This window comes from Lampris incognitus, chromosome 17 (assembly GCF_029633865.1).
Source record: "Lampris incognitus isolate fLamInc1 chromosome 17, fLamInc1.hap2, whole genome shotgun sequence".
Taxonomy (NCBI): domain Eukaryota; kingdom Metazoa; phylum Chordata; class Actinopteri; order Lampriformes; family Lampridae; genus Lampris; species Lampris incognitus.
The window spans coordinates 19609432-19634801 of record NC_079227.1 but is presented as its reverse complement, the minus strand read 5'-3'; the positions used below and the strand labels follow the sequence as shown (position 1 = coordinate 19634801).

Here is a 25370-nt window from a genome sequence, read left to right as displayed (position 1 = left end):
AACGAGCCCGCATCATCCCGATTACACTTTGGCATGAGTTGGAAACATCAAAACAAGCTTTGTGCTTACGCTGTAAGTCACTGTTGTTCACTTTAAGCTTCTCTTGCTCCAATGTCAGCTTTGCTAAAGCTGAAATACTAAGCTGAAATAGCCGCTCCCCCCCTCTCTCTCTCACGCTCTGCTCTTTCATATACGGGATCTTTTAGGTGTAACACTGAAATCAGGATCTCCACAATCATTCCCACAAAATTCCTCTACGTTGAACGTTGCCATGGTTATTGTTATCAAATTCTCAAAAAATAGGCTAACCAAAAGAGACAACACTAACAAAATTAACTCTAAGTTAATTATTACAAAATAGCCTTACCAACATAACATATAACATGCAACAAGAAGTAGCTCATAGGTCACTATATTCCCAGAAATTGATATGAACAGGCCGCACACAGAGCGCTCACGATGTTACTCACAGACCACAAGCAAATACACTGCAGCACAAACCAGCAAAACACCTGCCACCATTAGCCAAGTAGCTATCAGCTAATCAGCCAAACCAACCTGTTATCAACCTGTAGACCTACATCCCCATTTTTAACCTCAACACACATGATAAATGCATTCACTGACGTCCCTTCTAGGTAGCTTAGTTTTACATACATACAAAACAATCTGTTTTAAGTGGGAAGTTAGCACCATGCAGCTATTTTGCATGTAGCTGCATGTCCGTGACCTACTTCTAAACCTAGCAACATACAGCTTTTCCCGAGCTGAATCCAACTCAACTGTGCCTCTTCTCACAAATAGAATGCTTGGATGTAACTCGCTAACTGACGTCTAATTACTAACCGGTTTTGTCGAACATTAATCTTCAAATAAACCATGGACGAGCGCCCCAAATTATGGTACATACTAGTCAGGTCTAGGGGTTAAGGGTTAAGCATGCAATACTAGTCCTAACCTGGTGTGTGTAGAAAAGATGAAAAACGAGGGAAGAAACAGAAATAACTGATTTCCAGGACTGTTATTTGGAAATGGCAAAATAGACAAATTAGAAATAATGATCGACAATATAAACACTGAAAGAGTATATGAGAATAAATTTCTGGGTGTGGTTCTTGACCACAAGATCTGCTGGAAACCTCATATAAGATTTGTGAGAACAAAAATGGCAAGGAGCATTGGAGTGCTGGGAAAAACAAGGCACATTCTGGCTCATAAAACTTTGTACTTACTATATTGTTCACTTGTACTGCCATATTTGAATTATGGATTGAAGGTATGGGGGAATACTTACAAAAGCAACCTACAACCGCTATGTGTACTACAAAAAAAGCGCAATAAGGATAGTGAACAATGTAGGATATCGGGAACACACCAACAAACTGTTTTTAAATTCAAGGGCCATGAAGTTCATGGACCTTGCAGAATACAAGACTGCACAAATGTTGTACAAAGCAAGACATAATCGACTTCCTGGCAACATACAACTGTTCTCAGATAGAGAGAGTGGGTATAATTTAAGAGGAATATTGAAATTTAAAAAACAAAGTATTTGCACCACTTGCAAAAGCATGTGTATTTCATACTGTGGCGTTAGCCTGTGGAATGAATGGTTTAGATCAAGAACTCAAGGAAAGCACAACTTTAAATCATTTCAAAAAAGGTACCAAAAAAAAGGTTTTAAAGAGGTATATGGATAAGGAGGAGGACTTGCTACTCTGATGAAAATTATACCTTGGTGGATGCTAATATTATTTTTCCTCATTATTATTTTTTATTGTTGGGGATTTTTTTCCCCCAGTATTTTATTGCTGTCACCGTTCTTTGTTTAATGGGACACCATTATTATTGCTTTTATTATCTGGGGGTTTTTTCCGCTTGTTTTCAGTATTTTTATTGCTTTAATTCCTTTGCTTAAAAACACATGCACGCACACAAATGAATTTCATATTTTTCTTACTTTTATTCCATTTTTAATTTCCATCATTACTATCTTTTTTACTCATTGACAAGGTAAGTCATTGAGTAAGGCATACTCTGATGTCTAAAAAAAAAGGTTTATTAATGAGATTGTATAGATTGGGCATCAGAGAGGCGGCAAGATATTATAAGTAGAAACTTCCTCCTGCTCCTTTTCGAACATGTAACTTTTGTTTGTTTGCCGTGTTTAAGATTATTACATTTTGCTTTCTATGTCTGAAATAAAGACCTACATACCTACTACAGGAATAGCCGGGAGGTAGCTTACCAAGGTAGCAGGCTAGTAGGTAGCAGGTCCCTCCAACAAGGCCTCGGCCATATGGATCTCAGCTCCCGTAAGCGGCCGTCTCGGTCTTGGTAGGTTAATTCAGTTTAAGTTGACGGTGTTGAGCTGGAAAGGTGTGAACTTGTAGGACAGCGTGTTCAAAATGGCGTATCCTGAGGCGTATGTATGCAAACTGCCGCCATGACCTAACTCCAGGTGATGGACGCCTCACAGTGACGTCCTCTTATAAACACTGCTTAACCACGCCTCAATGAAAACCAGTCCAAGTATGTAAGAAAAGGAAGAAGGGAAAAAGGCAACTATAACCCCCATCATGGCCTGGCGGCCTGTCCAGGGTGTCTCCCCACCTGCTGCCCAATGACTGCTGGGATAGGCTCCAGCATCCCCGCGATCCTGAGAGCAGGATAAGCGGTTTGGATAATGGATGGATGGATTTCGAACACATGGAAAGTACACTCACCAACCGCAGTGATGAGCTAGCCGATCTAAAATCGAGACTGGATTAGCTTAAAAAGCTAATGGAGCATTAGCAGCCAAAGAAGAAGACCTCGAAAACCGATCCAGACGACAGAATCTAAGAGTCGTTGGTTTACCAGAGGGGACTGAAGGAAGTCCGCCATCAGAATTCGTCTCACAGCTCATCCACGAAAAATTGGGAGGTGAGATTTTCCCGAAACCATCGGAATTAGGCAGAGTACATAGAACACCAGTTCCAAAACCTAACCAAGACGAATGTTCCCGGGCCATCATCGTAAGATTCCACCGCTTTCAGGACAAGGAGAGTGCGCTTCGTTGGGCCAGGACGCACAAAGAGGACATACGGTAACAGCATCCTTTTCTTCCGTTTTTTCCGGAAACCATCAATGGCGTTGTTAAGCGTGCTCAACAAATGAGGAGCGGAATATTGATATAACTTTGTTAAAACACTCAACGGTAAGGAAAGCGCTCAACAAATAAGGAGCAAAATAATCCAGTTAGTCAAGTAACTTCTTTATGAGACAGTACAAGCCCTATAAGGCAGTAATATGTAGTATTGTAAACTACCAATAAGACCCACTGGCCGATAGAGAGGGTCTGACCCTTTAGTCGAGCGGTTAGTGATGTCGCCTTGTGTTGCAGTACACTCCGTGTCGAATCCCGCACCGGGCGAGAAAATAGCTTGGTTACAGTATCTACACTTATACAACTTCGACAAAAATAATGAAACGGTCACGGATGAATAGGCTCGGTAGCGCTTGGCTAACGGGTCGGTTCCTTTGGTCGACTGGTAAATATTGTCGCCCGCAATGCGGGAAATCTGAGATCGCGTCCCGGCTGTGACGGTCCGGCCGCGCTGCCCCCCGAATTCGCTACGATATTATTTAGCCGTCAAAACTGCATAAAACCGCTGGTTAATGTTATCGCATTAGCAGCAAGACAATATGCATTAAAAGTTACATTAGCGGTTCATTTTTCAAAGAAAACAATGAAATAGCACGACAGCATTTTTCACACGACTCACCTCATCAATACAAAATGGCGCTGTGAGGACGGGCGCTACGGAAACTCAGGAGGTACAGGAGGAGTGACGTGTCGCAGGAAATATTAATAACCATAAATTAACATAACTCTTAAGGTAAAAGTTACACATACTTAACATAATGATTAAATTATTATTTCCAATTAGTGTAACCGGTTATTTTCTTGCCCGGTGCGGGATTCGATGTGACGTGTTCTGCACCACAAGGCGACATCACTAAACGCTCGTCTAAAGGGTCAAACTCGTTAGCTAGGGACTAACGTGTCTTATTAGTAGTTTACAGTCGTCACCCTCCCCGGAAGCGCGCCCTCGCGCTTTGTTCTTCCCGCGCTCCGAAGAGACTTCTGAGGATCTGCACACTTCCGGATCCCACCGCTGCCACCAATGTAACCGGTTATTTTCTTGCCCGGTGCGGGATTCGACACGGGGTGTACTGCGCCACAAGGCGACATCACTAACCGCTCAGCTAAAGGGTCAGACCCGGTAGCTAGGGACTAACGTGTCTTATTAGTAGTTTACATTAGTATTGTCGCGGGACTGGGTTTAGATGTTCTTATATTAAGTAGTTGGAGGCTGGGAATTATGGTGCGACAACACAGTCTCTGGCGTTAATTAGCCGGGCTAGGCTACGGGTTTAGCAACCCACCTTGCACTGCTCCTGCAGTCTGCAGACGATGACGGACGCTGGCTAGCCTGGCTGGGATGGTCTCACTCTGCAGACACTCGCACTGTCACTGGCTGCACACTCTGATCTCTCTCTGGGGGCTGGTAATCACTCTTACTGGTTCTATTATGGTCGTCGCTGGTTAGTCACTGTCTAGCGTCAGCTCAGTCGAGGTGTAGGAGTCAGGAATGTTACGTCTGATCGCTAACACGTTATGCTAAGCTAACACTGTGTGACAGTCTGTAAACCACTATAACAACTAACCCACGCTGTGCTGTGCAATGGATAACAATAGGCAGCACGCACGCATTCCTAAGTCTCTTCTCATTGGCTAACAGGGTCTCGCATTACTTTAGTCAGACTGTCTGTCTGTCACTATCCGTCAGGGAGCTGTCCCGCAACACTACCCCCCCTTTAGATTGTTGAGTCCCTTCAACATAAAGATAAAATAACTCTGGGAACTAGAGTCGGAATTACACCCGGGACAAAACACCCGGCACACAACTAGGCCCGGAACTAAGGGCGTCAAAATAAACTGGTTGGGTGGTCACTATTAAAGTAGGACTCCTGTGACTAGCCTAGTAACCCCCTAAGTCAACTAGTCACGTCCGTCAAGATCAGTCTCGAACAGAGTCCCGGAGCCAGGCAGGCGGCCGGACTGGTCTGCCCCGTCTAGTGGTGGGGAGGGGCAGGGGCTCAGCAACGTCTGCTTCGGCTCCCTCTGGGTCAGGGGCGGAAGACTGCCCGCCTGGAACACGGGCTGCGGCCTCTCGGCGTCGAGTAGTGGTCGGCTCCCCTGGAGAACTGCTGGCAACCAAGGGCGGAGACAAGGAGGGAGACACCTGGGCGCTCGTGGGGCTTTCATGGGGCTTTCGTGGGGCTTTCATGGGGCGGGGTTTCCTCTGCCTCAACCAACACGCCCAAGCAAACACCTCTCCTTAGGGTCACTTCGCGGGGCGACAAGTTGCGTAGTCGCACAGGGACTCTCTTGGCAACGTCGACTACTACACTGCCTGAAGAGACTCCTTCTGCAAGACCAGTGGGCTCCAGGACGGCAGAAATTCCTGGCTTTGGGCCTTCCACTAGACCCCAGACGTCGCGTTCGCTCTCCGCTGGTAAAGTCGAGGGGCACTCCAGCAGTACTCTGGAAACCGTGTACTCTCCTAGCGACCTGCCTATGACGACAGTGCCGATCGGTTCTCCATCAACGTGTACTTGTCCTCCGACCGAAACTGTGACTCTGGCGGCTAGCATAAAGTCCAGACCCAGGAGAAAGGGGTCGCGGATGGGTGCGACGTAGACGTCCCAGTCCTTGGTCTTACGGCCCAAGCGGATGGTGACTCTATACTTCGGAGTCTCGGTCATTTCTTTCCCCTCCTCCGCGTTCCTCAGGACGGCAGTCCCCACACTTGGCTGACCAGCTAGCTCCAGCTGACGGAAGGTGTCTTCAGTCATGACGGTCGCCTCCGCGCCGGTGTCCACAACGCACTTGAGTTCCAGTTTGTTGACCGTGATGGGCACTACCAGACTAGGACCATCTCCTGCTGCTCGGTTTATGCGGGGTGCTGGCTGGCTATCGGCCTTTTCCTTGACGTGAGGGCTCGGTGAGCGGGAGGTGCAGTCTCGTTTGAGGTGGCCCTGGCCTCCACACTGGTAACAGGAGCCTCTAGGGGTGGCGCCCGGACTCGGTGATTGGTAACGCCGCTGCCCATTAGTGCTGCTCGCCGGCCGCTCTAGAGTTCTGCCCCGTTCCTCCTTCTTCTGTTCGGCTGTGTCGGATGTCAGCTGCGGGGGGGACGGTTTCCAGGAACGCCGCATTTCCTGCAGCAGCGCCGCTACCTCGGCTTTCAACTCCTTGATGTCAGCATTTAGGTCGGACTGCGTCGCGCCGGTGGCCGTCGATGTCGGGTTTGGCGCTCCCCCTTTACGCTCATCATCCCATGACACTCGGCGAATCCGCCCCTTAGCTTCGCTCTCCCTTCCAAGCGTTGCTCGATAGTCGTATTCTCGGGCTTCTACCTTCTTGAGGGCGTCTGCCAGGGTCTTAGGTTCGGAGCCCAGGACTTCGTAGGCGATGTTTTGGTTGCGCAGGCCTCGCAGGAACGCCTCGGCCGCGAACTCCTCCTGCAGTCCGACGTCGACCCCTGGATAGGCTAGCGTAACCAGCTTCCGTACTTCCTCTCCAAATTCAGACAGGCTAGTCTCCTTCCCCTGCCGAACCTCGCTCAGTTTACGGCGGGCAGTACTTTCGGGTATTTCTCGTCCGAAACGGCGCCGTAGCTGCTCCACCAGCTTGTCGTAGTCCTCGCGGATAGGAGTCGGTTGCGCCATAACGAATGACATAGCGCCTTCTCGCAGTCGCAGGTAGAGCATGTCCAGGCAGACTTCCTTGCTCCAATTCCGCTTCCGGGCCATCCTCTCAAACGGGCCAATAAAGGAGTCCCAGTCGCCCTTCCCATCGTAGGTAGCTAGCAGCTTCACTTCACTTTCGTGTCCTACTTCTCTCCTGTAGCTACTACTCCGGTCCCGACCGTTCCCTACCACTGGACTATTTGTTATGACGGATGGCGGCCCTCCGGTACCACCAGTAGGCGGCGCCGCGTCACCCCGGCTGGGCGTGCTCAGGAAATGGTGACTCCCTTCCGGAAATGCGTTCCGGGCTCTGGCGCTCCTACCACCCCGCTCCGCTGGAGTACTGGTGACAAGGGGTTTGGGATGGTGACTTCTGTTGCGGCCATCCGCTACTGGGCCGACATTCTCCATTCCCGGGGGCAAAGCATATTCACGGGGTCTCACATCCGGTCCGTCTGGACGGGGGACCAGTGGAGTAGTTAACTCCATGTCCTGCACCTCCAATGTTGTAATGCTATGACTGGCTCCATGGCCACTATCAAAGCCCTCCTGATAGCCATTGAATGGCTGCGGGGAACTAGGGAGCGGGTGGAGTCCCGTGCTCAATTGCTGCACAGCGGGAGGTTGGGGATGTGGCACAACTCGCCCGACAAGTACCCCTTTAAGCATGCACTTCACCTCCTCCATTGATTGTTCCTGCTTTTCTTGGTTAAGGAGGGACCGCTCAAACATTTGGGCTAGACGACACATCTGCTTTTCCATTTCGCTTTCCACAGCGCTATCCTCTCCCCCCCCTACAGCACCGTGCTCCACGTGCTCGATCTCCTCAGTAGGTTCCAACATCATCTAGATCACATGCAACGATGGCCTTGATAAAGTGCTACTGCACGTAATTAGCCGGTTGCTAGTTAGCAAGGACGCTAACGTAAATAGCAATAGCACCGCTATTCTGTATGGAGACAGAATGCAATCCAATATCCCACTTCTGACACCACTTGTCGCGGGACTGGGTTTAGATGTTCTTATATTAAGTAGTTGGAGGCTGGGAATTATGGTGCGACAACACAGTCTCTGGCGTTAATTAGCCGGGCTAGGCTACGGGTTTAGCAACCCACCTTGCACTGCTCCTGCAGTCTGCAGACGATGACGGACGCTGGCTAGCCTGGCTGGGATGGTCTCACTCTGCAGACACTCGCACTGTCACTGGCTGCACACTCTGATCTCTCTCTGGGGGCTGGTAATCACTCTTACTGGTTCTATTATGGTCGTCGCTGGTTAGTCACTGTCTAGCGTCAGCTCAGTCGAGGTGTAGGAGTCAGGAATGTTACGTCTGATCGCTAACACGTTATGCTAAGCTAACACTGTGTGACAGTCTGTAAACCACTATAACAACTAACCCACGCTGTGCTGTGCAATGGATAACAATAGGCAGCACGCACGCATTCCTAAGTCTCTTCTCATTGGCTAACAGGGTCTCGCGTTACTTTAGTCAGACTGTCTGTCTGTCACTATCCGTCAGGGAGCTGTCCCGCAACAGTATTTCTGAATTTAAGAAATTAATTACGAGCATATTTTTAAACTGTTACACCAGGTCAAACCCACCCAACCTAGAGCCCGGCAGAACCAACCATCTTGTAACCCTTCCCTTTAACTCTTGCTGGTACCCTTCTGTCGCAAATCACCCCTGACACTTTTCTCCACCCTGCCTGCACGCTCTTCTTCACCTCTCTCCTGCACTCCCCGTTACTTTGCACAGGTGACCCCAAGTATTTAAACTCTCATTGAAGAAGAGTTTACTTTTTTTTAAATATTTTTTTTTAAATCAACAAAACATTTTTCAAAAATATAATTGTAGATCGACGTTCCTGGAGTACACTAACATACTTGGGGGGGGGGGGGGTTACGAGTAGGCCCTAAATACAGATAGCCATTTTTTGTGTAACATAAAAATCTGAAAAATCAACAAAACTTTTTTAAAAAATTTAATTGTCGGGGACTGAACCACCTGTCATGCACTTTCTAAACACACGTGGTTTTGTATGAATTTGACATTTATATGGGAAGGCAGGCAAATTTGTAATTTGTGATATTGAGCTATACAAATAAAATTGACTCGGCTTGACTTAATACAAAAACTACACTTTGAAGACGACCCTTTAAATTCCCTTGAATGTCCAATAACCATATTAAAACCAACTTTTAATTGGTGTAAAATGATACCGGGCGCTGTACTACCTCATCAGGTTACATTACGTTGGCTGTTAAAGCAGCGACATACTCCTGTCAATTAAGACCCCCCCCCCCCCAAAAAAAACCCAGAGGTCTTGTCTCGATTGGCTTCTTCAAAAAAATTCGCTATGCCACTGCTTAGAAGACATACTAATTGGAGTTGCTGGCAGGAGAGGTACAGTCTCACCAATGTATAGGTTGCGGTGTTCTGCTACCTCGGAAAGCAATTCCCAAACTAAATTACAATGGGAACGGGACATGGGTTTACCCATAACTACAATAAAATGGGATGCAGCACTTAAAAATAGTACTCAAATATCATATTGTGTCAGATATGTATTATCTATAATAATGTATTATGTAGGCTCTATGTATGGGCCTACATTACACACTGCGCATTAAAGAAAATTGATCATACCTTGTCCAAATCGTGTTGGCATGGTTGTGAAATAGAGGGTACAGTGATGCACTTGTAGTAGTGTCCTTTTGTTAAGCAGTTTGGGTTGGATATTACTGAAAAATTGTCTTTTTGAAAAAAATATAGATATCAAACCTTGTCTGGTACAATAGGTAGGAAAATTGCCACTGCACAATCAAAAATTGTACATAGTATTATAGCACTGGTTCCAATTAATTAAAATGAACCACTTGACCCATCAGTCAAGCGGTTCATTTCAATTAACTGGAACCAACGTTATAACCAAACTGTTTCAATATGGAGAACTGGCGTAAGGACTTTATGGCCTTGCTATCAATGGAACAGGCTATGCCAACACTCATAGACGATGGACTTGATGGACCCTAGAACTTTATTAGCTGTTGTCTTATCTTCTCTTGAGAGCTTATTTAACCCCCCCCCCCTTTTATTTTATTTTTTTGTATTATTGCCGTCAGTCATTTTTCACATTAAAAATTACTAAAAAAAAAAACCCAAAACTATAATTTTACATTACATTTGTCACAGTACAGAACGTTTTGAACAACAAAAAAAAGGAAAGAAAAAGAAAAACCCACGGCAATTCAGTTACCCATCAGGCAACCTAGATTTCTCATAACAATCATTTTTTAAAGCCAGTGCTTGTTTGCCTTAGGATAACTGCAGATATAATTGTCAAGCTTTAATAGATTTTTATTCTTGCAGTGGAAACCCAAGGTCCCTCAATATTTAAATGATTTTTGTTTGAGGTTTGGTTGGTTGGGTGGTGTAGGTGCACAGCCATTGTAAATTAAATGACCCCCCAAGATGTGTTCTTATGCGAAAGAAAAACAGGCGTTACAAGGAAAACAAAGCAACATTAGGGCCCAAATGACGGAATGACAAGTGCCTGCCTTATTTGTAATGTAACACACGAGGGCGATGCTGAGCCACCAAAAGCAGATGAGAGCAAAGTGGTTTTTGGGATGGATTGATTTTCCGAGTTCAGAACTGTAAATCACTGATTACAATCCTGGATTGGACCTTTTTTTAAGCGTTTTTGGTTATTAGGAATATCCGACCCCGACCAAGCTGGAGGTAACATGAGGATTCGAACCGGCGATCCCCATGTTGGTAGACAACGGAAAAGACTGCCACGCCACCTGAATGCCCAGAAAAACATTTTTAAGCAATAGATTGAATATTGTGTTGTCATGTTAATGAAACATCGCTACACACTGAAATCAATTCCAACTTTTAATGTCAAATTCAAAAAGGGTTACAGTACAGAGTGCAGCCAAAACAGGAGCTGCCGATGCATTGGCTTGTCCGCTTATTGGAGGCTGGCATAAAGTTTGTCAATCTGTGGCTGGAAAAGAACCTTTAGTTCAGCTCTCTTGGCTTTAAGTGTGGGAGTCAACAGACCATTCTCAATGGTGAACTGCTCTGGGTGGAGGTGCACATCTTTCACCTGCATGAGGGAGAAATACAGTGTAGTTGCATGTATTTGTGCCGAGTTTGTTGAAATATTAACCTTATACTGGTCTTAAGATGAGGGTAATCTACTTGTTTTCCTACTTTAATCACATTACTTTTTTCCACTAGAGTCCTGGTAGAATTCACCTCCAAGACAGTGGATGACATCCTAATCATTACCTGTTTAGGCTTGACACATACTGTCAAGCCTGAACAAGATTTAAGTGCTATGTGCTGTGTGTCAAGTGCTATGCTAAGTGCTATGTGTCAAGTCTAAACAGTAGATTTGTTTAATTTTCTTATACTTTAAAACTTGATAGCAGTTAAATCTTGTTGGGCCAATGTTGATTCCAAAAATATAATACTTTCATATAAATCAAATTGTGTTTTCGTATGAAGATCTTTTGTAGATAATCCATTTGTTGAGCATCTCTGAAAACAAGACATTGTTGTGTGAAGGCATGCATGTACACAGTTGAGAATCAGGGACATTATAGTCATATTTTCTAATATTCTGCTGCACATCATGTAAGTGCAATATAAGTTATTATTTTAGACAGCCACTGATACTTTTACATCAGTGGACATTGTAATTTATTTGACAAATCATGGGGAAAAGTCACCTGCTCGAAAGACTTCAGTCCTGCTTTACTGCCCAGTTTGGTCATGTCAGAAAGAATGGCCCTCTTGATTTCCTGCAATAGGTCATCAGCAGCCCTGTTAGAACTTCCATAATAGAAAAGTTGCTTCCTCTTGAATATAGCACATCACTCCATATGCAAAGTTGATTAAAGTGCTGTTAAGTGGACTTGACACAGAGCTTTCATTAGATTTGCACACACCTTACCATTGCAGATGCCAATTCACAACACACATTGCATGACCTTTCACATCAGGCCATTCTGTCGTAGGAAATTTGATGAAAATCATCTATTAGTGCAGCAGTGGTTTGTAAGTAGCTTTTTAGCAAGGCTTTTGCAAGTATGTGAGAGCCTGAATAGTTCAGAATCAATGTCACAATATACACATGTACAATGTAAGGCAAATTGGGTCCATCAGTCATGTCAGGCTAAAACTTATTGCTCGATTGAAACTGGAATTTAGCAAGGTCCACTTTTTTATGGCTACTTTTTAAGAAAGATATTTTTGCTTATCCAACACATACATCCACTAGCCAAACAGCTTATCCTACTCTCAGGGTCACGGGAACGCTGGAGCCTATCCCAGTATACTTTATTCTGATTTGATGACTTCTTAGACAAGGTCCTCATTTCCCCCCTAAAAAAATCGAACTAGTCATTGCTTGAGTAATAAATTCTATGCAATTGGAGCTTTGAGAGTTAAAGGCTGCATATATCTGATGAAATTATGCAACCGTTTTATTATGATGCATAAAAACAGTTTTCAGCCACATTAAGGGACTTTTCTTAAGAGGCGACCAGGCAAAATCCTTACCATGTTTTTACACAGTTCCTCCATTGAGCCTTTGAGGCCCAGATTTTCTGCATAGCTTGGCAGTACCTCAGGGTCAGGGACTACAATGGCTACCAAGGTGGACTACAGACATACAGTAGACAGGGGTGTGGGTTAAAGGAAGTGATTGCATTGGCATGTGTCTATGCATCCATTACAAAGCACTGAATATACCTGTAGACTGTCTCCATGTACAAACACTTGGGCCACGGGTGCACTGCGTACATAGACATTCTCAATTTTCTCTGGTGCTATGTACTCTCCTTGAGCCAACTTGAAAATATTCTTCTTTCGGTCGATGATCTTCAGGACTCCACTCTGCCCAAATAAATAAATCTTCATTTACACTTTGGACAAACTGAAATTAAGTTTGCAAATTTGGTATTTTTTCAGCTCTTTCACACAAAATACATCCCAGGAGAAATTAGATTGTTAGCAAGATATAGGATGTATCCTCATTAGATAATGCTTTGAATTCAAGTTGGACATCTCACCATTGTCTGTCATGCACATTAAAGCTTTTCAACACATTAAACGGGCTACAGGTCTGTTGCCCTAACGTCCGTGGTCATGAAATCCTTCGAGAGACTAGTGTTGGCCCACCTGAAGGAAATCACAGGCCCCCTTGCTCAACCCCCTGCAGTTTGCCTATCGAGCAAACAGGTCAGTGGAGGAGGCAGTCAACATGGGATTGCACTACATCTTCCAACACCTTGACTTCCCAGGGACACACACAAGGGTGCCGTTTGTGGACTTCAGCTCGGTGTTCAACACCATCATCTCAGATATCCTCCACTCCAAACTCACCCAGCTCACTGTACCAGCCCCCATCTGCCAGTGGATTAAAAACTTCCTGACAGACAGGAGGCAGCAGGTGAGGCTGGGGAAAATCACATCCAGCACCTTGACAATCAGTGCTGGCGCCCCCCAGGGATGTGTGCTCTCCCCTCTACACAAATGACTGCACCTCAGGAGAGCCAAGATCTGTCTGTTAAACTCCTAAAGTTTGCGGATGACACAACCATCATTGGCCTTATCCAGGATGGTGACGAGTCTGCATATAGACAAGAGGTTGAACAGCTGGTCCTCTGGTGCGGCCAATAACAACCTGGATCTGAACACACTCAAAACTGTAGAGATGACAGTGGACTTCAGGAGGAGCCCCCCCAACACTGCTCCCCCCTCACTATACTCAACAGCATGGTGTCTGTGGTGAAAACCTATGGATTTCTGGGTTCTACAATCTCCCAGGACCTAAGGTGGGCATCGAAAATAGACACATTCATCAAAAAGGCCCAGCAGAGGATGTACTTTCTCCACCAGCTCAGGAAGTTCAACCTGTCTCAGGAACTGCTGATTCAGTTCTGCAATAATGGATTATTGCAGTGTAGAATGGAGTCTGTCCTCTGCACACCCATCACTGTCCGGTTTGGTTTGGCCACCAAACAGGACAGGGCGAGACTACAACGGACAGTTAAGTCTGCAGAGAAAATCATTGGTGCCAACCTGCCTCCATTCAGGACTTAAACCTCTCCAGAGTCAGGAAACAGGAAGCAACATCACTGCAGACCCATCACATCCTGGTCACAACCTCTTCCAACTCCTCCCCTCTGGTAGGCGCTACAGAGCACCGTACACCAAAACAACCAGATATAAAAACAGTTTCTTTCCACAGGCTGTCGTTTAAACAAACACTCAACATTGTCAATAAATCCAACCATTTTGTTTATACTGTACTGTACATTGTACGAATACTGGTACACTGTCATGTTCATCTACCCCAAGCATGTATGCAAGTAACCTGCTAACATTTATTTCAGTATCTCCAATATATTCTCTGCACCATTGCACTTTTTTGCCTCTTATTTTGCCGGTATATGTCAATCCTTGTGTATATATCTGAAGATTGTTGTGTTGTAGTGTTATTATTCTATGTTAAGTACACAAAGAGCCAAGAAACAATCAAATTCCATGTATGTGCAAACCTACATGGCCAATAAAAATTCTGATTCTTTAAAATCAGCTGCTTGGAATGCAAGTCAGTTAAACGAAATCCTTAAATTCAAATATTCATTGTTTCCACTCAAACACTGGCACACACAATTTAGTTTTAGTTCATGTAAATATTAGAATGAAGAGGGGAAAAGATATGCAAAAGCCTCAAATCTGGTAATTAGGGAAAAAAATAGACGTCTATTGAGTGCCACATCCAAAGACTCAAAGCTCCTGAACATTTCTGCCAAACTGGGTTAAAAAAATTCCTTACAGGAAAGTCTCCCACTTCACACCTTCTTCCTGAATTACACTCCTTTTTCTTTATATTGTTCTCATCTCCTGTGCACATCCCTATAAGTCTATAGATATTTTAACCATCAATCGGTCCTTACCGGAAGCCATTTACCAATGTCCCCTGTATGGAGCCAACCATCTTTATCCAAGGCCTCTGCAGTCTTCTCTGGATCTTTCAGGTACCCCTTGAACACATTTTTACCCATGATACAGACCTATCAGAGAGAAAAAATACTGAGAAAAAATATAGCAAATATACCATATAAATGCTATTTTACCTAGGTATGTAACCATAATGCTTCCTAAAATATTGAAACTGTTTAAGGTGACAACATTTTAGCAATTAGATCACACTATATAGAAACAATTAAAACATGTTAGGATCCCTCCTCCAATGAAAACAAACCATACACCAGTTTCAGCTGGTTCTTAACATTCAAAATTGAAAATAAAAACAAAACAAAAACAAAAAACACACACACTTAAAAGTAGCTAGATACAAACTAATGACTTACGACAATCATTAACACTTTTGCTTTTACAAGCTTGAAACCCCCTTCGAATTTAAGCTTCCATTTACTAACCTCTCCCTCACCATTGGAGGCAAAGTAGTTCATCTCCTCAACATCCACCAACTTCACAACATTGCAAGGGAGAGGAACCCCGACATGCCCTGTGCAAACAAAACATGAAGCAGTATGTTGCTTGTGCTCAACTTGTTGCACATTTAAGAAGGTGCAATCCTTAATTCGAATGAAAACAAGAGGGTCGCCCCACTACCAAAATACAACACAAGATTGAAATAATCTACCATTAATGATCAACACTACAGCTAAATCCGAGTTGTAATGTTTCCTGGTGTTGTAAAAATGTTTGTTTACGCCAGTAATGGTTGTAAATGACTTCTGGTGGAGGCAAATACGTGGATGTGTTTAGAGGTCAGCTCTCAGGTCACCTGGAAGTAGGAAAGATGAGATGACTGAGGTTCAAACCAGACTTCCTCTCAACTGTACATACCAGAGGTGGCATCTCCCGGCATGGTGAAGGTACAACCAGCAGTGCACTCTGTCTGGCCATATGCCTCGAAAATCTGAAGGCACCAATCAAATGAAGAGCTGTGTAAGGACACGATGACCGCGATGTCGCAGCAACATAAAGCAATCTACCAGCTGGACAACATGTCACACTCTCTACTCACCAGACACAGAGACTCACTGACCCCGTTTTTAAATCTCTCTCATTTGTTATGTAGTCCACGTTTCCAACTTCTTTAAAGTGCCAAAACCGACTGTGTCACATACAGTATAGGGGACTCTAGACTGTATTGCATCATTTTCAATTCTAAAACTTGTCCAAGAAGCAAGAAGAATATATTCTCAAGCCCTACCAATACATTTCAATATCCAGCTCAGATCAACCCAACTCATGCCCACAGATTCTGCCCGAAACCTGGATGTCATGATTGATAACCAACTAACCTTTAAAGTTCATGTGGCCTCGATTGCCCTGTACAACATCAGGAAATTTAGACCCCACTGGTCTGAGCATGCAGCACAACTCCTGGTACAGGCTCTTGTAAGCACTGACTACTGCAACTGCTTACTGGCAGGTCTCCCTGCATGCACTTTCAAACCTCTGCAAATGATCCAGAACGTGGCAGTTTATGTGGTCTTCACCAGCCCAAAACAGCACACATGTCACTCCACTGTTCATATCCCTCCACTGGCTCCCAGTTGCTGCCCGCATCAAATTCAAAACCTTGATGCTAGCTTACAAAACAGCAACTGAAACAGCTCCCGCCTACCTGAACTCCCTCATTCAGGTCTACACTCAGTCCTGCTCACTATACATTGCCAATGAAAGGCACCTGGGCACTTCTGCCACAATGGGGCCCTAAGTCACCAACTAGTCTCTTCTCTTCTGTACTTCCCTAGTGGTGGAACGAGTTACCAAACCTCATTCGATCCACTGAGTCCCTCTCCATCTTTAAGAAGAAGCTAAACACACAGCTCTTTCACAAACACCTCCATATCTGATGGTATTAATTAAAAAAACTAAAAAAAAACCACTTCTATGCACCCTATGCATTGCCTGTGTGCACTGCCTGTTGACACCTATATGTTCTATCAGACTTGAACCTAGTTTTTTGGCACTTATGTGCATTGTTATCCCCTGACTAGATCCTTGCTTGTATTGTATTAACTCTCAAATGTACGTCGCTGTGGATAAAAGCGTCTGCTAAATGAAATTGTAACATTGTAACATTTAAACACTGAACTGTACCCAGATAACAAGTTCATGACTTCTGGTTGACACTTTAGAAATCACAGTTTTTTTCTAGTCATTGGTGAATGATGAGGGGAAAAAAACCTTTAAGGCTGCCAGTTTAGATGGGGTCTGCCCATGAAGGTATTCACTGAAATACCTTCAAGGGAAGGGAATGCCACCTTTCATTGGGTATACCTTGGAATATTTCCCATTGAAAGGTGAAATATATTCTGCCAGAGTGTAATTTTCCTTTAAAGAACTATGGAAGTCGCATAAAAAGCCAATTGGCTATAAAAAAAATAAATGTCTGGTTTTCTTTGCATTGTTTGCCAACAGATTTAAAGGCTTGAGCGATATTCTACATTCAAAAGTTTCAAAAGATTTAAAGAAGGAAGATGGTCATCTCTGTACCTGACAACCCAGCGCTGCCCTCAGAAAACTGAGAACAGAGGGAGAAATGGGTGCAGCTCCCGTCACCATCACCCGCACACGTCCGCCCAGGGATTCCTGAAAACAGTCAGCTTGAAAAAACCCATGTCCATCTACAACCTGGCCTCATGAACCCAACCGATCTCCCAAGCTGACCAGTTGTTACATCTGCCATGTTTCTCTGCCAATTTGCTTGTCCAAAGACAGACAGACATCCATCGCTCTTACAATGTTTTCTTTAGTATAAATTGAGGCCTTTCTAATGACACATACACGGGTTTAGGGTAGTGAGGTACCTGAACTTTGTGAAAGATGAGCTTATCCCAAATACTGTTGTTCCTGATGATGCCATCCTTCACTTCAGTAGATTTCCTCTCCACAGCAAAGTTAAGCAGCCATTTCTTAAAAGGAGTCTTGGCCCCACTCTGAACCTGTAGACACAGAATTTTTTGGCTTCTAAAATCAGGAAAGTAAATAGTTCGAGATTGGAAATTAGGGGTTGGGATTAGAGAAAACAGTTGGAAATTATATATATTTGATATCATTTACACACACACACACACACACACACACACACACACACACACACACACACACACACGCACACAATACCCTGGAAACTCACTTTGTCATACACACGGTTAAGAAGTCGCGGCACCACTGGGAAAATGGTCGGCTGAAGGGCTTTCATGTCATCTGGCAGCAGTCTGATGTCCCCCTGGAAGAAGCCCACCTTGGCCCCGGCACCATAGATCACTGTCTGGAAGAATCCCCCCAGCAAATTTCAAAATTAATTTTTTTTCCCCATCAAGCTTATGGTTAATATAAAAAAAATCCAAACCCTTCATAACTACCCCCCCACACACACACATAAACATCTATCAATTGGAGCATCTCCCATTAGTTCTGGGGGGGGGGCAGCCCAATAATCTCAAGCTAAGTACGGCACTCCAGACGTCCCTCTCCCCAGCAACACCCTCCAGCTCCTCCTGGGAGATCCCAACGCGTTCCCAGGCCAGATTGGACATGTAGTCCCTCCAGCGCGTTCTGGGTCTACCCCGGGGTCTCCTCCTAATTGGCCGTGCCCGGTAAACCTCCAAAGGAAGGCGCCCAGCAGGCATCCTAATCAGATGCCCGAACCATCTCACCTGGCTCCTTTCGATGCAAAAGAGCAGCGGCTCTACTCCGAGCTCCCTCTGGAGTAGAGCCCAATAATGTGTTAAAAAAAAAAGATTCCTTTGGCGAAGAAAATGGATGAAGTCACCAATGGTGTTTGGCTCTTACCTGTACAACCCTTTCAAACATGTGCGCCAAAGGCAGGAATGAAATGCTGACATCCTGGGAAGTTGGAGCAACTGCTACCTGTGGGAAGTAAGGCAGGCACCTCTATTTGTTTTCCCTTTTTATACATACACACACAAAATCACATAATGGTAATGAAATTATGAAACATTATGTGCAGATATTATAAACTCATGTGGTTACTCAGTCATTTCCCATAAGTATGCCTAATTATACACATGAACAATGCCTATTTTTAAGTTAGCATCAAGCTTACTTAAATTTGGCTATAATCTTAAGAGTGATCAGAATCTTGATCCAATTGACTCGAGTCCTTTTTTTGTTTTTTGTTTATAAAACCTTCTTTTAAATAAATTTATTTCTGATTTTTATCTTTTTTCTCCCAATTTAGTGGCCAATCAATCCCTATTTTAATTCAAACACCCACCCTCGTACTGCATGCGTTTGCCAACTGCATCTCTCCGGCCGGCAATCTCGAAGGAGACTGCTTCCCCACTTTCGTGACAAGGCGAATCCAGGCCGAACCACTGTTTTTTCCAACACATACAGAGACGCATTCACTTGACGAACACAAGCCGACTCCGCCCCCCTCTCAAAGACAGTGTTGCCAATGATTGCTGCTTCATGGAGTCCGGCCATAGTCGGATCTGACGAGACCGGGGCGCGAACCCCAGTCCCCAGTGGGCAACTGCATCAACACAAAGCCGATGCTTAGACTGCTACACCACCACGGACTACTATAAACCCTTCTTTTAAAAACAGCTAGTCCCACTGACATATGATCTTTTTCAAGATAGACTCGGCTAAGAAAGGATCCTCTCATTGCGCCCATGCATCCATGACAGGATGCATGAATATACAAATCAACAATATGTCACCACAGCTGAGCACAAGCTCCACATTGCACCACCTTATCTTATGCCTCAAAGGACAAATAAGTTTCAAAAATAAAAACCCAGTTTCGGCCCCAGTTTCTTTAGAAGCTGCTGCATATGTAGTCTATGTGGATGCGGCCTTTGTGTCTCTTTACTTTGTCAATTAACAGATTAGGTATTTAATGATCTTTCACACCTTTAAAGATCATACATTTCATCTTATCAGCTTTCAGAACAAACTTCAATTCACATAAGTGTAACTACAATATTAAAAGATAAATGGTTTATATGAACAGTGAATACAAGATCCGAACCCTTGGGCACATCCTTACAGAGAAGAGTGCACATCTGAGGTGAGAATGCATACCTCAAAGCTTTTTAACACGCTTGCAGCATCAGCAACTACATTCTCATGGGTCAACATTGCTCCTTTAGGGTTTCCTGGTGGGGGGGGGGGGGGGGGAGAATTTTTAGCAATGCGTCGATACAATAAAAGCAGAGTGTGTGAATTTGCAGGCACAAAGGCTCTCACACAAACCCACACCAAAGGTTGTGATATTACCCACAAGATGTTAAAAAAGGGCTGTGTGCGATATCGTCTCTTTCCTGAGGGGTAACGACTAGTTTAAATAAGGGAGAGTTAATGATTCAAAGTTAACAGCACACAGCTGTCCCACTCCCCAGATTTCTGCATTCAAAACCTCAGGAGACAGGCCAGCCAAGTCCGTTTTTTGACACACTTCCCATCTAAGACTTGGCTGACACGCCACGGTGAACTATGCGGCGATCACAGCAAACTTGTCTACCAGAGGCATTTAAAAATTGCACATGTTGCCAGAAATGCTGGGTATCCACTGCATCTCTATTTGAATATGCTTATCCTGTCCATTGTGATTCAACATTATTTTACACCTGAATGGCTGGCAATTATGTAGAAATGACACAAAACTCAACACAGAGAAAGCAAAATGATCACCTGTAGTGCCACTGGTGAAGCATATGATGCTAAGGTCCTCTGGCTTTGGTGGCTGATGGGAGGACATGAAATAAACACAATGGTATGTAGCTAAATGAATGTTAAAATCTGAATCACATGCAAATATAAACAAAAACAACTTGTACTTACAACTGGCTTTTGTAGATTTTCTTTACCCAGAACCTGAAAAATATGTGAATGTACTGAATGCATTTGCTGAGAAAGGGCACTATTGCATTGAGAGTTGCAGTCACACGTGTGCATGCCTAACTGAACACAACAAGAACTTAAGAGTTTGTCCTTGTCCATCTTCTCTTGCATTACCTCCACATCGCGCATAGACAAGATGTTCACACCACACGTGGCTCCTCGCTTGACCAGCTCAGAGTCAAAGGAGTCCATAATGACAATAGTCTTAAGTACTGGCGTCTGCCCTTTCTCTCGGTTCTGCAGCAGAATCTCAGCTCTAGTTTGCTTGTCACAAAGCACTGTAGAAATCTCAGCTGAGGGGCACAAGAAGCACATTTCCCATAAGGCCACAATTAAAACAAAAAAAGTATATACCATTTAGTATAAAAAGTATGCCAGTGCACACAAGTTTACATTTTCCAAGTACAGCAAAGGTAAAATAAAAGTGCATTTGCTTATTTTTAATTTTAAAAAGGAGATACTGTATGCCAAAAAGGATGCACATTTCTTTCCCAAGGGTAGTAGTAAATAATAGTCAACCATAATTGGCACTGATGCACTTGATATTATGGATGACCAAAAGTAGCTGAATATTTTAAACCTAAATTTGCCAAAACAAAAACCAACATTATGTTTTGCATTATTAGCATCAAATGTCTCAGGTTGTGACCTGCTTCGTACTCAGCAGCACACAAGGGCAGACCTGCTGTAATAGCCAAATTATTTTTTTTTCTTCCGTACATCAGTTGATCAGATAAAATAAGGTACAGGATGGCGAGCGAGCAGCGATGACAAGAAGAGAAAGGATGAAAAGAGATTAGTGTAGGTAAAAATGGAGCAGAGGTGGCACTGATCTCAGTGGGACATCAGGGATTAGTGGATTTAGGACTTCCCTTATAATTAACAGCTTTAATAAGGTGCAGATAGTTAAAGTACAGAGAGGCTCCAATTACCTTGGTCGATAATGAACATCAGAGCATCGGGACCCAGGGTGTCATACAGTGGAACCGCTACCATGGAGTAGGTGTAACAAGCCAGTTCACCAATAATCCACTGCAAATGACCAATGACAAAGAAAATTGAGGATCCAAGTCAGCATCCTTAATTTAGCCCATTGCAGTTCAGAGAGGTAACTGAAAATGAATGATGCCCTTTATTCCACAACCTAAAATCAAGGATGCGGTATTTGTTTGGAAAAACACACACACACACACACACACATGCATATTACACTTCACCCAGCTACCTTCCTTTGTTCACTAGTGAGGTCCATCCTTACCTCGGGTCTATTCTGAGCAAAGATGCCAATAAAGGTGTCTGGGTTAGGCATCAAGCCTTGGTGAATAAGCCCCGACCCCAGATACTCTGCCCGATCCGACACCTTTATGGAGACAGATACAGGAAAAAAAGACAAGAATCCACAAACCAAAAGCTCACAAGTCCTATTTTGTTTACTCCAGGTTAATTGATATTCCCCAACAGGCTTTGTATATACACTGCTGTACCTGTTTGTACATAAGCCACTGGTATGGTTTTCCTAGTTTTCTATAGCCCAAGCATGGCCCATTACCTGCAAATATAAAAACGGGTGATGAAATAAACATGATATGTCAAGTGCAAGCCAAAATACATTTCAATCCTACATCCCCGCATTATCAAACAGCTTTACATGTGAACAACATCCCCCAGTTCATCTCATGGCACCGTCATTAAAATTTGTAAGGCCACAGCACCACAAGCGTTCCATATTTTGGTGTTGATTTCTCCAGTTTTTTTCAAAATGTTCATCTTATTTGAAAAAAAAACAACTTAAAATTAAAGTCACATGTACTTTAAATTCAGGCTTAAGACATTAATGTGGGGTCAAAACATATACGCGACTGTCCTCCGACTCCTGTCTTTATCTGACCGAATAAAAGAGCAGCTCAATAATACTGAAAGGGGTATGATTGTGTGAGTGCAGGGCCCACACATAATCATACCCAATTACCTTATGTATGCCTTAAAAAGGTCACTTCTGAAAAGAGGACATTAGCATCCTGACCGTATTTATTAGCGACTCAATGTGGTTACTCAATGGGACTCAATTACCTTCAATTAGCCTTGCATCTTTAAAAGAACTCAGTGGCCACCAATGTCATATTTTGTGCCTGTGTTTGTAAGATGAAATGGCTGATACAATTAGGGTAAAAAAATGTGTTCCTTTCTAATATACACAGCAGACACCTCGTATGTAAAGCCTGCTGATACATTAGGCCCATCCCATGTAGGTTATGTAAATGGGGAACAAAATTTTTTTTAAATACCTGAAACTCTCAACCCCCTCTGGAAAACCTCATATATTGTCTTGCCATCTTCATAGTAATAGGATATCAGGTTGTTGTTATCTTCAAGCAAAGCACTCTTCCTTGCTCCATCCTATACATTACAAGCATTGGTATTATAAAAACAGATGGTGATCTCACACTTCACTGATAAACTTAACCGTTCAATTTCCATCACTCTAAATCCTTCACGCCTCAACACTAAAAACAATTCCTGCCTGGCACAAAACAAGAAATATAATTCAACAAAACAGACAAATTAGTTTTTACAAGTTGTGAGAGGGGAAGAAAATAAAAAATCATCTGGACTGGATCACTCGTCTCCATTACTTGCACTTGGATGAGCACACAGTTTCGTTTGTACATCTGCATTCAATGAAACGTATAATGGAGTCCAGAGGCAGCCAGCTTAAATAAAGCTCATTACCCTGATTCCCAGCGTTTGCCTTTTCAGGTCAGCAGGGGAGTGGAGGGGTGCGGGCCGGCTGTTGAGGTAGACCAGGGTAGCAGCTGCCAGGGCAAAAAGGGAGATGATGGCCGGGGTGGGCAGGGGGGAGAACAGCATCTGGAAAAGGAACTCCATTGCTACACAGTCGGCTGGGAGAGAAGAAGAGAGCAGTTTGAGATTAAGAATAGCATATCCAATCAAATGTCGGCATTAGCTTGGAAGCTCTGAGAGACATAAAACATAACGCTATTATGCAGCTAGCACCCACTAACACCAGCTCTTCATATTGCGTCCATAATTTTGTGAGGTCAAAGTCAACATGTGTTGTGCAACGATCCTCCTTAATGATTTAAGATAGAAGCTATCTCTGACAACTAAAGCTGTCAACAGAGTAGTGCTTAAAAGTGGCAGCAGATTTATCCTGCAAGACAGTCTCCATTATAAGCAGTGATTTGTAAAGGAAATAGTTTGAAGTTAAATTTCTTATTTCTGCATTGCCCTGGAGTCTAGATGAAAAGGTTTTTACTTTATCACCAGATGTTTGTAAAAGGATCTATTGCCTTTCTTTAGAAAGGTGATTACAGTGAAAAGAGTTCAGGGTTAACTGTAGTTCAGAATCTGAGAGGGCACAACAAGATTTGCTGGATACAACCTGTTTTCATGCCATTGGTCTACTGCCATGAATAGTATTTCTCATTAACATGAGATTCATTAAAGAACTCAGTCAACTCTGGATTAACTTGCATTACCCACCCATTTAAACGTTTCCAAAACATCAAATTATACTGCCTCAGACCACCAATGACCACTAACAAATTGGTATTTTGGGATACAACTCACTAAACTTTAACACCAATTGCGGACAATGCCACAATAAATGCCAACAGATGCCAGTTACCCATTCAATGACTGCACATGCATAAGACTCAGTTTATTTGCCAACTACAATTGTTTGTGGTTTGACAGCTGCAGCAGACATGAGTCATCTTGATCTATTGGTCATGTATAAGATAATTTGAATTTTGATAGTCCATTAAAAAGTAGCAGCACATTAGGTTGACCAGTGGCATCACTTATAAACAAACACATCAGTCTTAAAACATGCAAGAATCAATGATGACACTACACAGCAAATGGTCCCACCGGTTTGCCTACCTGCCACTTGCCAGATGTTTCGGAGTCACACACTTGTCCTTTCCATATGTTCTGCTCAGCTCCCTGAAAGTGTTGGTGACAGGTGAGTGTTTGTGTGTGTGTGGACAGTTGATCTGCTTTCCGTTGTCCCCAGGCTGATAGAAGCAGATTGGGGAAATAATAAAAACACACCCGAGAGAGTTAAGGGAACCTTTGAACCTTGACCACTATCACTTCCACTGATAGAACAAGAAGAATACAGATATCACAACTGTCCAGGTATTTTTCCAGCAGCATTAAAAAAAAAATTTATTGCGCAAATAAATAATTCTCCTTTCAAACAATATTATCTCTCTTAAGCAATTCTGGCAGCCAACTGGTTATGACAAACATCTCATTTTATCTCATGTAACTGATGAATGACATTCACAAGAGGCAAACGATAAGATGTGCTAACAACCAAGCCTGTTTCTCCAATGATGAAAATCCTTTAGTTTTTTTCTATTTGGTTCAGATAAAAAAAAAACTTTTTATTTTATTGTGGGTTATACTTCCAAGTATCAGACGATTTTTTTCAAAAAGTCTAAAAAACAATCCTAGACATTGTCAGGAGCAAATCAAGACAATATGTTGAGTTACTTGGTAAAAGGTTATTTTTATCTCCTGTCCATCTTGATCAAAGTCCACACGTCTTAAATCTGCTCAAAACAAAATATCAGTACTCTTGAAATTCTCCAGTGGG

General features: G+C 43.5%; 1 protein-coding gene across 1 annotated transcript; it reads right to left on the bottom strand.

Moving 5' to 3' along the window:
• Positions 1-10689: 10689 nt before the first annotated feature.
• On the bottom strand, positions 10690-24778 carry acsl5 (acyl-CoA synthetase long chain family member 5). The gene is made up of 21 exons (XM_056297759.1): positions 24650-24778; positions 23474-23643; positions 23029-23140; positions 22228-22292; positions 22002-22103; positions 21676-21775; positions 20858-21036; positions 20684-20716; positions 20534-20585; positions 19925-19998; positions 18665-18742; positions 18006-18140; positions 17677-17811; positions 17363-17458; positions 15701-15773; positions 15268-15356; positions 14782-14898; positions 12569-12712; positions 12377-12478; positions 11545-11616; positions 10690-10916 (listed from the first exon to the last, which is right to left on the bottom strand). Exons 2-21 carry the CDS (start codon positions 23627-23629, stop codon positions 10779-10781), a joined length of 2052 nt encoding a protein of 683 aa, XP_056153734.1. The 5' UTR covers positions 23630-23643; positions 24650-24778; the 3' UTR covers positions 10690-10778.
• Between the last annotated feature and the right edge of the window lie 592 nt (positions 24779-25370).